Source organism: Impatiens glandulifera, chromosome 5 (genome assembly GCF_907164915.1).
Source record: "Impatiens glandulifera chromosome 5, dImpGla2.1, whole genome shotgun sequence".
NCBI classification, from domain to species: domain Eukaryota; kingdom Viridiplantae; phylum Streptophyta; class Magnoliopsida; order Ericales; family Balsaminaceae; genus Impatiens; species Impatiens glandulifera.
This window is the reverse complement of record NC_061866.1, coordinates 41,309,122-41,324,512: the sequence shown is the minus strand read 5'-3', so window position 1 is coordinate 41,324,512 and position 15,391 is coordinate 41,309,122. Positions and strand designations below refer to the sequence as shown.

General features: G+C 28.9%; 2 protein-coding genes across 2 annotated transcripts; both read left to right on the top strand.

Moving 5' to 3' along the window:
- Positions 1-2,273: 2,273 nt before the first annotated feature.
- LOC124940229 lies at positions 2,274-3,327 on the top strand. The gene is made up of 4 exons (XM_047480720.1): positions 2,274-2,469; positions 2,642-2,712; positions 2,807-2,945; positions 3,075-3,327. The coding sequence occupies exons 1-4, from the start codon at positions 2,304-2,306 to the stop codon at positions 3,149-3,151; spliced, it is 453 nt and encodes a 150-aa protein (XP_047336676.1). The 5' UTR covers positions 2,274-2,303; the 3' UTR covers positions 3,152-3,327.
- Positions 3,328-12,881: 9,554 nt separating this feature from the next.
- LOC124940134 (ammonium transporter 1 member 1-like) lies at positions 12,882-14,565 on the top strand. Its single transcript, XM_047480618.1, has one exon. The coding sequence runs from the start codon at positions 12,924-12,926 to the stop codon at positions 14,433-14,435; it is 1,512 nt and encodes a 503-aa protein (XP_047336574.1). The 5' UTR covers positions 12,882-12,923; the 3' UTR covers positions 14,436-14,565.
- Positions 14,566-15,391: the final 826 nt, after the last annotated feature.

Sequence of the window (15,391 nt, the reverse complement as noted above, 5' to 3'; positions counted from 1 at the left end):
TAACACGTTTTTGACATCTTTCACACTTATAACACATTTTTCACGTTTTTGACACATTTAACACGTTTTAACATTGTTTAACAGGTTTTGACAAGTTTAATAAGTTTTTGGCACATTTAACACATTTTTAGCACATTAACATGTTTTATTATATTAACATGTTTTCACGTTTTTGCCATGTTTAACACATTTTTGACATTTCAACACCGTTTAACACGTTTTTGCACATTTAACATTTTTTGACAGTTGTTTCCAAAAAAAAAAATATGTTTTTGACATTTTACACGTTTTGGCACATTATACATGTTTTGACAAGTTTAACTATTTTTTTACAAATACAACACGTTGACACATTTGGCATGTTTTTCAACGTTTTTTTTACATGTTTAACACTTTTTAAACATGTTTAACAAGTTTTTCATGTTTTGACATGGTAATACGTTTTCATATTTTTGGTACGTTTAACACATTATTGATACGTTTAACACATTTTGACCACATTTACACACATTTTACGTTTTTAGCACGTTTACACGTTTTTGACATGTTATACACGTTAGACACATATAACATGTTTTTTACATTTTGGCACGATTAAACACGTTTTTGGTATGTTTAAACGTGTCAAACGTGTTAAATGTGTTAAATATTCATTAAACGTGCCAAAAACGTTTTAAACATGCCAAAACGTTTAAACGTGATAAAAATGTGTTAGATGTGTCAAAATGTCTTAAACGTGTTAGATTTGTCAAAATGTGTTAAACATGTTAATTATGTCAAAACGTGTTAAACGTACCAAAATAATGAAAAACATGTTAAACGTATCAATAATGTGTTAAATGTGTCAAAAATGTGAAAACGTATTAAGCGTATTAAAACGTGTTAAAACATGTCAAAACGTGTTAAAATTGTTTGAACGTGTCAAAAACATGTTAAACTTGTTAAAAACGTATTAAATGTGTCAAAAACATGAAAACGTGTTAATCGTGTAAAACGTACCAAAAATGTGAAAACGTGAAAAACGTGTCAAAATGTGTTAAACTGTGTCAAAAATGTGTTAAATTGTCAAAAACGTAAAATAAAACTGTGAAAAACATGTTCACCTTCGTCAAAACATGTTAAAAAAAACGTGTTAAACGTAGTCAAAACGTGTTAAAAATGTTAAAAATTGTGAAACTGTCAAAAAACATAAAAAAAATATGTGAAACGTGTCAACAAACGTGTTAGAACGTGTTTAATGTGTTAAAAATATTTTAAACGTGTTAAAAATATGAAAACGTGTCAAAAAAACGTGTTTAAACGTGCCAAATATGTGAAAAAACTTGTTAAACGTGTCAAAAATATGGTAACGTGTCAAAAAACGTAAAAAAAAAAAAAAACGTGTTAACGTGTCAAAACGTGTTTAACGTGCCAAAAACATGATAAACGTTTTAAAGTTATTAAAACGTGTTAAATGTGTCAAAAACGTGAAAAACTTGTTAAACGTATCAAAAATGTGTTAAACGTGCCAAATATAGTGAAAAACTTGTTAAACGTGTCAAAACGTGCAAAATGTGCCAAAATATGAAAAATATGTTAAATGTGTCAAAAACGTGTTAAACGTGTCAAAAACGTGAAAATTGTGTTAAACGTGTTAAGACGTGAAAACATGTTAAATGTGGTCAAAAACGTGTTAAACGTGCCAAAACGTGTTAAACGTGCCAAAAATGTGTTAAACGTGCCAAACATGAAAACATGTTAAACGTGTGAAAAACGTGTTAAAAACGTATTAAAAACGTGTTAAACGTGTTTAATGTGTGAAAACGTGTTAAATATGTCAAGAACGTGAAAAACATGTTAATTTGGAATTACAATTTCGACCTAAAAAGATTAGAATTGAGATAATTCTAATTCAAATTCTTAATATTAAAGTGTCTAACCAACATAAGAATTAGAATTGGACCCTACAATTCCAATTCCAATGCCAATTCCAGGGTTACCAAACACACTCTAAAATTATTTGGTAAAGTTTTCTCGAATATATATAGGTAAATAGTTTGTTATCACTTGACCTAACATTTTTAGATATTGTTTACCAACTCATCGACAATGTGACAATGATGTCGAAAACTAAAAATATATGATTTCCTATAGAACCCAATTTCGCTCCAGGCCTTTATCGTTGTGAAACTCAAATGAGTTTAAATTTTAAGTAACTAATACCTAAATCTTGATTCTACTATATAAAAATGTAAATTCTCATTTCATTGTTTTGATTTTTTTTAAGTTTTTCTCCAAAGTTGGTCTGAAAGAGAGAGAGAGAAATGGCGATGGAAAAGGAGCAGCAGCAATGGTGGAAGAAGAGATTCTCTTTCAAGAACGCGACGATAGCGGTTTGCTTATTCAATCTCATTACTGCGATAATATTGCTACAGGGTTTTCTCTCCGCCGCTTCCAATCGCAAATTCTATCCCAACTACGCTAATTCAGGTTCGTCCCCTTCAATTTCTTCTCCTTTTTTCATTCCTTTCCAGTATTTCATAAACACATATCTGATCTATCATCCTCAATTATGTTGATTCTAGCTAACAACAACAGACATTTTTCTACTTTTCTCGATTAGGGTTTATATTCTGATTCAATTTTATCTATTTATATACAGTCAATCTTAGATACAAAAAGGAATCTGAAGAGTTACGCCGTTCAATGGAGCCTGTAGAATTAATAAAAAGAGTCAGATCCCTCTTTTTCTTTTCTTGTTTATCAAATTCAGACTATTAGTTTTCATTGACATTGAAAAGGCAATGCTTTTGAGTTCTGATAATAGGTAAGGGAAATTGAACAAGAAGGAAGGTTAGAACAAGGCATAGTTCAGCAGCAAAAGGATACAAAACAGACCGCTGCTGTTGATGTAATGATGAGATTGAATAATTTCAGATCTTATTCAGACAATGATAGCCTAAAAGGTATAAAAATTGAGGTGATGAAACCTTATTTTGCAAATGCTAGATCATAACAATTGATGATTCGAACTTGGTTGGTTGGTTGAATTGACGATGGATGTGTTGTTTTATCGTCAATGATTTTGGTTTCAGCTTTGGAAGAATGGCGGAAAAGGAAGATGGAACGAGCTAGACAACGAATGGGAAAGAATGCAACAACAGCTTCATAACATCGCAAACTTAAACAAAAGGGTTCTTGAATCTTGGTAAGTATATATATGCATATATCATGATGAATTGAAATGGGCTAATTTGAATTTCTTTTCAAATAACAAATTGTGTTCTTCTGTCACATTGTTATCTAATACAAATATGAGAAATGATATCTAATTTTACCTCTTTTATATATATGTCACAACCAAATGACACATTTGTTTCGATTATATAGTAGTGGTATATTCGATTAATGGGGAACCCTTTGTTTCTTTTGCGATAAATCTTAACTCATATGTTTGTTCTATGCATCTACATGCTATATATGAGTCGGGTCATTTAAAAATACATGTAACTTTAGTAGATAAAGTGTGTTTTATAAATAGAAAGTCATAGGTTTTACCTTATTTAGTTGAATTTATTTTTTCATTTTGCTTAATTTTATGAAAAATTATTTGTTTAAACGGATTGGAGGAGGGTTAGACTATGTATTGTGTGCATTGTGTTAAGTTTTCTGAAAAATTAAATAAAATTATAATTTAAAGGCAAAGCCTGTTCAGTTTTTCAAAAAGTTGGGTTAATAAAATAGTAATGATATGTGTAATTTTGAGAATAATTGAGTGGAAATGGAGAGGAAATTGGAGAAATATTGAATCACGTTATTATTGTTTGAAAAAAAAAATATAAGAAAAAGAGTAGATAGAAAAAATTTTATTATTTTTTTAAGCTAATCAGATCTAAGTGGTTTTTTTTTCCATATATATATATATTATTAGTGAAAAGATATAAAATATTAATATATAATAAAAAAAATAAAATTAAAAAAATATGTAAATTGAATGATGAAATTTACTATAAAAGAAATGTTAGAGTGGAAATATATGATAAAAAAATTGTAAAGAAATAATATAATAAGAGAGAATTATTAAATTTACAATAAAGAATAAAGATTAAGATGTTGGATTAGTTTTAGTTATTTAAATAATTTAAATTAAAAATAATAATAATTAAAATAAATTTAGCCGGATTGGGCCATATTTAAAAATATTTAGACCAAAATAATATTGGAACTTTTCGTCATAGCTTCGAATTTGATTAAAATTTATCAGCCCAATAATGCCTGGGCCAAAATAACTGGACCTCCACCAATATATTTAAAATATATTTTTATTCATTTTATTTATGCATAAGTCTGAAAAAAGGACAAAAGAAAGCACAACCCAACATGCAAAAACCCTAAAAAGTGCATTTGTATATAATTATTTTGTTCCAATATTAGGCAGTTTCTAACAATTTGATTTATTATTTTAAAAGATTTATATATATATATATATAATATTAAAATTTACTAAATGTATAAATAAATATATCAATAAATTATAATGTTAAAAGAGGTCTTTTAAAAATATTAGAATTAAACTAGATATCTATTCTGGGCTCTTATAGTTAAAATTAAAAACTGTAAGTTGGCATGAATGATAATAAAAACAAATTTGACTTGGTCAATGACTCATTCATTTTTTTTTTCGGTTGTTTTTACACTTGTGAAGAATTTGTAAATAAAGATATTACACGTGAAATTAAATTAGTAACATTTTATATTTTAAAAATATATCACAAGAATTTTTATGAAATTTTGAAACAATAAAATAAGGTTTAATTATGAGATTTTTACAATGATGAATTTGAGTATCTTACTTTCTATAATACTTTTTATAATATAAATGAAATCAACATACTTACAAGACAACTAGTCTTTTAAGGTGGAATTTCATATGGTACTCTATTATAACACTAATTGTATAGTAAAATTTATACAGTGTTTTAATATAATGCTAGTTAAGTTTTTAACATTGATATAAATTTATATACTTTTTATATTATAAAATTGTAACTAGTTCATCTAGTTACATACATATTTTTTTTATATTATTAAATTTAATTTTTCAGTATACCTTTTATTAATATTATATACAACTTATTATTATCTAATAAATTAAATATATTTTATTTAATTTTAATATTATTATTATTATATATAATAATTTTAATATTATATATATTTTTAAAATAGTTAAATATTATAATTAAAAAATACAAATTTTAAATAATATAATTATAATTTAAAGTTTGTATTATAGCTAATTTTTATATTTTAAATAAAATTACATTAGTATAATAATAATAATATTAAATAATAATAGTACAATAATTTATAATAATAAATAAATTAAGAGAATAAATAAAATATTCATTATATAAATTTAATTTTAAATTCATATTTTTAATTAAATAAATTAAAATAATAAAATTGTCATTTTATTTTATACTATATCTTCAAAAACAAAATTATAACAACTTATACACTTTCTTATAATTTAAATCAATAAACATAACTATTTATACCTAATTATAATTTATATTTTTATAAAAGTATCTTATATAATTTGTACTATCCTACCAAACTTTATAAGAAATGAAAGTCAATCAATATTCACTTTCAAAACAATAGTTTTATTTAATATAAAAATTTAAACAAGTTGTCTAAAGCCCACGGTTGATCACCATATGAAATGACGGTCATGTCTCCAATAACACATTATCGTTGATGTGCGAGCATTACAGATGCAAGAATCGTGTAGTGTTCGCACATCATCATGCGAATATTACACGATTCTCGTGTGAACATTACACAATTCTCGCGTCTGTAATGCTCGCACGAGCATTACACGATTCTCGCACATTGTCTAATGCTCGCACATCAGAGTATATAAATTCTAATTCTAATTTTGACCTCGTTTTAAAACGTTTCAAATTACATTTCTCCACTCTCCACGACTCCACTCTCCAAAGTCGCCCAAAGTCTCATTTCAACCCGCACCACTTCAACCAGGAATCGTTCGTCCTTTCGTCCGTGTCGTCGTTCCATTACAGGTCAATTTAGGATTTGGGTGTGGGTTTGAGTTTAGGGTTGTGTAATGTTCTTATTTAGTCTGGATATTATGTATAACTCCAATGTATGCTTATATATGGATAATCCTTAGTCTTTAGGGTATTTGTAGATTTTAGGGTTTAGGGTTTGGTTTTATGTGTAATATTCTTATCGATTTCCCATTCAGTTGGTTTTCTGAAATTTGATCAAATGGCCCTCATAATAGGTCAAATTCGAATAAAGACCCACGTTTGATAGATCGGCCTATCCATTGTCGAAGAACCGGATTTTCTATCCACAAGCGAGAAAATCTAGAAGCTATTCCACCTAAAATTTGTTTGTCGTGAACATCTGTAAGTTTGTTTTCTATAATTCTTAGCTCGATTTGAATCTTGACATAATTATACTTGGATGACCTTGAATCGTGTTTAAAATTTGAGGAATGACTTAATTGTTCTTTAATATTTTGAATGTAATTAGAAATTTATGAGATGAGTTAATTCAATTGAGTAGATATATGGAGATGAATTTTCTTACATGATGTTGATGAGACGATGAACATTAATGCATGTCTCCGCATATGCATTGATCCACGATTCAATTGAGTAATACCTGAAAAAGATAATAATTGAACATGTGAGCAATTTGTTAGTTAGTTAGATAGATTCAACAGCAAATCGTTACCTTGAGCAGAATTTATAAGCATCCAATTTACGGGTACGGGCAGCAGCCAGGGCATGAGTGCAAGGAAGACCAGATACATCAAATACCCTACAACTACAAGTCAATCCTTTGAAGTCAACTTTAAAATCAGATTCACCGTCATGCACATAAACTCGAATCGGTTAAATGGATTGACGTTATATAATTTGGTCTTCTCAGCTTGATCACGTAAGAACTTTTTATAATAATGAGATAAACGTTCCTTATGATTGGACGTTTTTTCTCTTCAATTATTAAATCATTCTTGTATTGTGAATCTTAAATAATTATCTAAGGTTGTTATGGGATACTTTCTAGCCTCCCTACTTTGACTATTAAAGCTCTCGGCATAATTGCTTGTCATTTGATTGTATCGTTTACCGGGGAAAAAGGCACGACTCCATCTCTCCAACCCAATATCTTCCAAATACATGAAAATACGAGGGTCCTTAGCATTGATCTTGTCAAAATGCCGATTAAACTGCGAGATTGTGTATACACGAGAAGTCAAATCAAATTCTAAGTGGTAGTGATCAGTTTTAAATTTGGCCATAATATTCATATTTATGTGATATGTACATGCACCGTGATATGCTTCTGGAAAAACTAAGCACAAGGCATTGGCGATGCTTGGGTTTTTATCGGATACGAAGACGAAATCATCAACTAATTCAATTGCATCTCTAAGTTTTTGCATGAAATAAGTCCAGGAGTTGTTATTCTCTTAATCAACAACGCTGAATGCAACATGATGTAGTTGTTCATTTGCATCTAATGTTATCGCCACCAATAGCTGACCTCCAACATTGTGCTTAAGATAACTGACATCAACGCACAATATCGGACAACAAGAGGCTTTGAAACCCCTAATTGAGAGGCTTAGCTAGGGACATGAACATATACCTGAAATGGCCAAGCTCATCCGTCTTGATGTCTGTTATGATACCCAGGTTATTCTTCTCCAATATGTACAAGTATGATGGCAATTTACCATAGGAATCCTCTACAGTTCTTCGCACCGCCATTAGGGCCTTTTCCTTGGACCTCCAAGTTTGTTATAAGTCATCTTTATTCCATAAGTTCTCTGCATGTCTTCCATTATTTTTTTGGGCATGTGGTCATGGTGATGGTCCATGTACTTGCTCTTCATGCATTCTCTTAAAACCCATGATGCTGCTTGCCTTTTATTTTCTTGCCTCGTCACAATTGAACATGTATGATCTTTCACAAATTTCCGAATCTCAAACATTTCCGAGGATTTTCCTTTCACAACACGCAATCTCCACTTGCAATTCTGATCCAAACATCTAACCACCCAAATATTTTTTTTGACTTCTCAACTTTGAATTCAAAATGATTATTCATCGCATATTTATGTAACCTCGGTTGAAGTTCTTTTTTATTCTCAAACAACTTACTGACTTCCAATCCGATTTTGCAAGTTAATGCCTCAAGTATCGGATTTTCACTACTTGGTATGTTATTAGCAACCTAATCACTGCAGCTTTATTGGGTACTAGCAACCCAAGCATTGTTTGGTTGTGTACTAGGAACCCAATCATCAACCCCCTCATTCAGACGCAAACATGGGTCTTCTTTTATGTCATTTTGAGTTTCAAAGACAGTCTCCTGCTGCTGAAACTTTAGGAATACGTCAGGATCATCAATTGCTGGAACCACTACACTTTTCTTGAGTTGGGTTTGTTGGGTTTCTAGGTAGTGAATTCTCTACTAAAGATACACACAATGCAATGCGATGGTGGAGTGATATCGAGGTTTCAAGTAAAAAGAACTTCACATCCATATCTTGTTTGGTATCAGTTATATAGGAAAATTTGTCATCCATACCCGGAGTATTATACTTGGTTTGAAGCAATAAATCATATCTAGATTTATCAACATTAGTAGCAGAATAGATCATATCAACTAATTTAGCATATGTAAAATTTAGGGGAACATTCAAACCTCTGGTTGACTTTGGAACAAAATGAGTATTACAATCCGTAATTTTCCACTCTCCATCAAGGTAAAGAAGTACTTGAGCTGCAATTGAAAACATTTCAATGATTATATGCGTATTGAAATGTTCTGTTATTGGTTCACATAAAATAAACGTACCATTTGAGAACCGATTTGAGAACGAAGAGTCATGGGTCTTCAGCTGCTTAACTTGAACGAATAGAGTTGAGAATATACAATAATCGTAAGTTAACAATAACCATAATATTACACATAAACCCAACATTGGAAAAACTAAGCAACATTAGAATATACAATGTTCGTGAATATACAATGCTCGTGAATATACAATGCTCGTGAGTGAACTGATGCGGATACATATACCATATACAATCAATATAAACAGATAAATCCTAAAAGCTACAAATACCCTAAAGAGTAAGGATTATTCATCAATATATAAGCATACATTTAAGTTATCCATTAATAAGAACATTACACAACCCTAAACTGACCTGTAATAGAACGACGACACGGACGGAAGGACAGACTGACGACCGATGATGAAACGAGACGGACGAACGGACGGACGATTCTCGATTGAAGTGGTGCAGGTTGAAATGAGACGTTGGAGAGTGGAGTCATGGAGAGTGGAGAAATCGAATTTGAAACGTATTAAAATGAGGGTAAAATTAGAATTAGAATTTATACTCTGATGTGCAATCATTATACGATGTGTGAGAATCGTGTAATGCTCGCATGATGATGTGCGAGAATCTTGTAATTCTCGCATGATGATGTGCGAGTATTACATGATTCTCGCATTTGTAATGTTCGCACATCAACCGTAAATGTGTTATCGGGGTATGAACGACATTTCACATGGCAAAAGGCCCTTTTTGCAAGGTTTATCCGTGGGCCTTTTTTTAAAGCAAATTAGTTTTCCCACCCCCGCTCCAATCTTTAATTAACTCCAAAATTACTTATGTATCTCTATCATTTTTATATATTTATTTTCTTATCTTATTTATTTTATTTATTTTATTTAATTATTAAGTTTTTATCATTAAATATAATTAATTAATTTTAAATATTTTTTTCTATTTTATTTATTTAGTTAAAAATACAAAATATAATTATTTTTATATTATAATTGTTTAAAATATATAAAATATGTGTCTTAATTTAATAAAATATAAATATTTAATATTTTATTATATTTTAATATATATATATATATTAAAATACTTAATATTAAGAAATTAAAAGATAAGAAATCTAAAAGATATATAATTAATTTTAAATATAATATATTAATAATAAAATTATAATAAATTAATTAAAATAAAATAATAATTTTATATAAAATAAATATTTTAAAAAATTAGATATGAAATATTTTAATAAAAAATATTATTAAAAATATTATGCAATGTTATCGTATATATTATTAAGTAAAACATTATATTTAATTTGACTAATTATTAATATATAATATATTAAAGACTTTATCTTATTTATTTGTTAGATAATTTTATTTATAAAAAAATTAATTTTTATAAGTATTTTAAAATATATATATATATAATTAATATAATAAAATATTAAATATTTATATTTTATTAAATTAGTACACATTTCAATATTTAATATATTTTAAATAATTATAATATAAAAATAATAATATTTTTTGTATTTTTAATTAAATAAATAAAGTTAAAAAACTTATTAAAAATTAATTAATTAATCATATTTAATAAAAAAAATTAATAATTAACTAAAATAAATAAATAAAATAAATATAATAAGAAAGGTAAATATATAAAAGTGATAGAATAAATAAGTAATTTTGGAGTTAATTAAGGGGTAGAAATATAGGACGGGCTACTTTTTAAATTAGGCGTATAATGATGGGCATTTAATCAAATTTTCCAAAATTGACTTATGAATATTTATTTTTCCTATATGAATAAATTATACAAATTGTATAGTGATGGTTCACTTAATATGCTTTATTAGTATTTAATTTTTAATGGAGGGAAACATAATGTTATATTATTATATAATAAATGATAATTTTTATTGAAATTTCATCTACTTTCTATACTCTATTTATGAAATCGGATCCAGAATTCTAATTTTATTAGTTTATTTGGTTAAAAGGTTATATTTGTTTTTGTAAGATTACACAATATAAAATAAATTAACCACCAAATCAAATAAATTAAAATTAAGTATTAATTGCATTTGTTTATATATTTTATTATTATCTTTTAAAATAACTAAAATATTATATTTTTTAAATTATCTATTTAATGTAATTAGTATTTATAGCATCATTAATAACATGCAACTATATAAACAAAATATTTAATATATGGTTATAAAGAATTAACTATTAATGGCATATAGAAAAGTCAAACTCTTATCTTCTGAACATTTTATTACAAAAAATATATTAGAATTGGCTGTATCACAATAATTTGTTTTTAAATTATTTCCAGTGGAGAGATAGGAATTAAAGTTGATAGAGAAAATAAGTAATACAGCCTTTGAATTTATAAATGTTTTTTATTAAATAAATTTTTATTATTTTATTATAAACTAAGACAGTGTAGGATGAAATTAAAAATTAATATATAATTTTTAAGTATTTAATAACTTATATATTTAGAGATAAAAATTGAATTAACAAATAAGAATATTTAAATTTTAAATACTTAGTATTTAAAATTGTTTGATATAATTAATTAATAAATTTAATATATTCAATATTAAATAAAAAGTAATTAAAATAAATACTAATATTTTTTTAATTTGTATATTAAATTATAATTTTTAATCAAAAAATATATATATATATATATATATATATATATATATATTTAAACTAATACTCCTCTTTTCTATTTTATAATACATTTTATTTTATTATTAGAAATCTCTTAATACTAAAAATATGATAGAATTATGATTAAAAAAAGTTTGAAATCCTTAAAGGGAGAAAAAATTGAAAATTTTAATAAAATTTTTTTTGAAATTAAAGAAGAACTAACATGACATTCCACAACCATAATCTTCCGTTTAAACTCAAAACGCTTCTAGATAAATTTGAACTCGTGATCTTTTGGTCTTTAAGCCAACGTTTACCACTAGGCTACCTTGGTGGGGTAAAAAATGTGACCACAATAGGGTTAAACACATAATCCGCAAACACATTTAACTAATTAACAAAATGCAGAACTTGTCTTTTCGCGAGCTCGAACTCAGGACCTCTTAAGGAGGTTGAGAATATTCAACTCTTGTTGTCGATAGGCTAAAAGATGGGATAACTTTATTCATTGTCTAATGTGTTTTATATAGAGGTTGAAACGACGTCTCACTTTCTTCTGCATCATTGTCGTGGAACGACTTACAGTCTTTTTAGAGCATGAGTGGAAATTCAATGAATGATGTCTCAGTCTCTTGATAGTTATTGAGAGGTTTGAATTGAGACATTATATTTGACGTGTCTGAATTATTATTTTTATTATTTTTTGTTCGACTATTTAACTATAAATATATTGTCCCACTTTTAGTAATTATATCAACCAATGCATATAATCCATTATTATGACATTATTTAAAACTTAAAAATCTATCTCATTATTGTTTGAGAAGGTTGTATAGTCTTTCTTAAAAATTTAAGTGCAATTTATATTTTGTTTTTGAAATTTATTTTCTTTGTTTGTCTTTCTATATTTTAATTTTGTCTGAGGTTAATTTCTTTTCGTTGTCTTTAAACAAATTATATTTTTCAATATTTTATTAATTAAATAAAATAAAATATTTTATTTTATTTATTAAAATATTATTAAAATTAAATGTAATCAGAATTAATATCATCATTAATAACATGTGACTATATAAACAAAATATTTAATATATAGTTATAAAGAATAAATATTAATGACTTAAAAAGTCAAATCTTAAATTTTTGAACATTTTACTTAAAAAAATATATATTAATTGTTTCGATTTGATTTTTTAAATTATGTGATACCTAAAATTTTAAAAATACTATAGAAAATAAAGTGAAAATATTTTAATAATTTAAAAATAATTTATAAAATGTTACTTCAACCATTCATTCAAATAGGATTCTACTTCATCTCTTTTGCTCACTACCACCCACCTGCAACAGACTGAAAATATCAATGGAGCTCTCAACATGCTCGCCGGAAAAACTCGCCGGATTATTCAGCACCAACACAACTGACTCTTCCGGCGCCGTCGCCGCCGCCGCCTATATCTGCAATCGACTAGATTCCTTTTCAAGTCGTTTCACTGACACAACCTACGCCGTAGATTCAACCTATCTCCTTTTCTCCGCCTACCTCGTATTCTCAATGCAACTCGGCTTCGCAATGCTCTGCGCCGGCTCCGTCCGAGCAAAAAACACAATGAACATCATGCTCACAAACGTCCTCGACGCCGCCACCGGAGCAATCTCATACTACCTCTTCGGTTTCGCCTTCGCGTTCGGCGTTCAATCAAACGGAACAGCAAATGAGTTCATCGGTCATCATAACTTCGCTCTACATTCATTTCCTAACGAGAAACTAGATTACAGCAATTTCTTATATCAATGGGCGTTTGCTATCGCCGCTGCGGGTATAACAAGTGGATCTATAGCTGAAAGAACTCAATTCGTTGCTTATTTGATTTACTCATCGTTCTTAACTGGATTTGTATATCCTTTAGTTTCTCATTGGTTCTGGTCTGAAACCGGTTGGGCTTCCCCTTTCAAATCAGATAACTTACTTTTCAAATCTGGAGTAATCGATTTCGCAGGCTCAGGTGTTGTTCATATGGTTGGTGGAATCGCAGGTTTATACGGTGCCCTAATTGAAGGACCGAGAATCGGCCGATTCGATCGCAGCGGTCGATCAATCGCTCTCCGTGGACATAGCGCTTCACTCGTTGTTCTTGGTACATTCCTTCTCTGGTTCGGTTGGTATGGATTCAATCCAGGTTCATTCAATCAAATCCTGAAGAAATACACATCAAATCCAAATCCATCTTCCTACGGTCAATGGAGTGCGATCGGAAGAACCGCCGTGACAACAACCCTAGCCGGATCCACCGCCGGATTAACAACTCTCTTCATAAAACGGTTACTCTCCGGCCACTGGAACGTAACCGACGTCTGTAACGGTTTACTAGGCGGTTTCGCGGCGATAACCGCCGGTTGCTCCGTGGTTGACCCATGGGCAGCTATTATATGTGGGTTTATAGCGTCTCTTGTTTTAATCGGGTTTAATAAATTGGCGGAGCGGTTTAAATTTGATGACCCGCTTGAGGCAGCCCAACTTCATGGCGGGTGTGGTACTTGGGGTGTTATATTTACTGGTTTGTTTGCTGAAGAGAAGTATGTTAATGAAGTGTATCCGGGTCAGGTGGGTCGGCCGTTTGGGTTATTGATGGGTGGTGGGTGGGGGCTTTTGGGGGCGAATGTGGTCGAGATTTTGGTTATATTCGGGTGGGTTAGTGTTACGATGGGTCCGCTTTTTTTGATTCTTAAGAAATTGAAACTTCTTCGGATCTCGGCCGAAGATGAGATGGCGGGTATGGATCTTACTAGGCATGGCGGGTTTGCTTATGCTTATTATGAAGATGAGAATGATTCGAATAGACATGGGGTTCAATTTACTAATGGTGTTAATTGAATTTGAACCGGCCGGGTCGGTTTAAGTATAGACTAATGTGTAATTAATTAATGTTTCTATTATAAATTAAGTTGTGAATGTATAATTTCAGTTGAGAAGTTATGGACTTAATAACTTTTTTTTGTGGATCTTATTCGTTAATTGTAATATTAATTATTATATTTTTATTGCGGACAGGGGCGGAACCAGGATTTGAAACCTACCCGGATTAATTTTTTATAAAAAAATCTATCCGGGTTACTTTATAATAATATCAAATAAACAAACAAAATAAACTAAGTTTATTGTCAATAGTGTTTTTTAACGACAAAAAATAATCAACAACGGTGATTTACCGTCGTTATTGATAAATATATACAAGATAATTAGGGCTACCCTGTAGCCGGCCGGCTTGTACTTGGCTCCTCCCCTGATTCCGGGACAAATTTACTTGATTATTTAAATAAACTCATCCGACCATAATATATCGAGATTTTTATATTTAGCCCTATAGTCAATGTGAGTAATATGGTTTGCCATTCGAATTGTGTCGATATTCATATATATGCATGTCGTTGTACGATAGTACTAGCTTTTTCAACCAATTGAACTTTGATTTTAATTTTTTTTTATACCTTTTACTTGTGTTCATACATTCCCCTATTTAATTTAAAAGAAACAAAGAAAATCTATATTTTTTTAAATATATGGTAACAATATCTAAATAACTTGTGGCTGATTTGTTCTTTTAGAAGAAAACAATCTCCATTAAATTTCATGCATCCACTCAAATGGTACGTCCATAGAGAAGCAATAAAAAGGAAGAAAAAAAAGCAAGACTTGACTGGTTTTATGTGGTTGGCTGTAAGATAATAGGGACATGGACACTATTGGTTTGTTTTATTTTTCATCTAGCAAAATATATTATATGTCATTACTTTTAAAACACAAACAAAAATTATAATATGTCAAAGTTC

Excerpts from the sequence above, each read along its gene's own strand:
- LOC124940229 (XM_047480720.1), top strand. The coding sequence starts at position 2,304 with ATGGCGATGGAAAAGGAGCAGCAGCAATGGTGGAAGAAGAGATTCTCT. Across the intron at positions 2,470-2,641 it reads TCCCAACTACGCTAATTCAG|TCAATCTTAGATACAAAAAG; the intron begins GTTCGTCCCCTT and ends ATTTATATACAG. Across the intron at positions 2,713-2,806 it reads CTGTAGAATTAATAAAAAGA|GTAAGGGAAATTGAACAAGA; the intron begins GTCAGATCCCTC and ends TTCTGATAATAG.
- LOC124940134 (XM_047480618.1), top strand. The coding sequence starts at position 12,924 with ATGGAGCTCTCAACATGCTCGCCGGAAAAACTCGCCGGATTATTCAGC.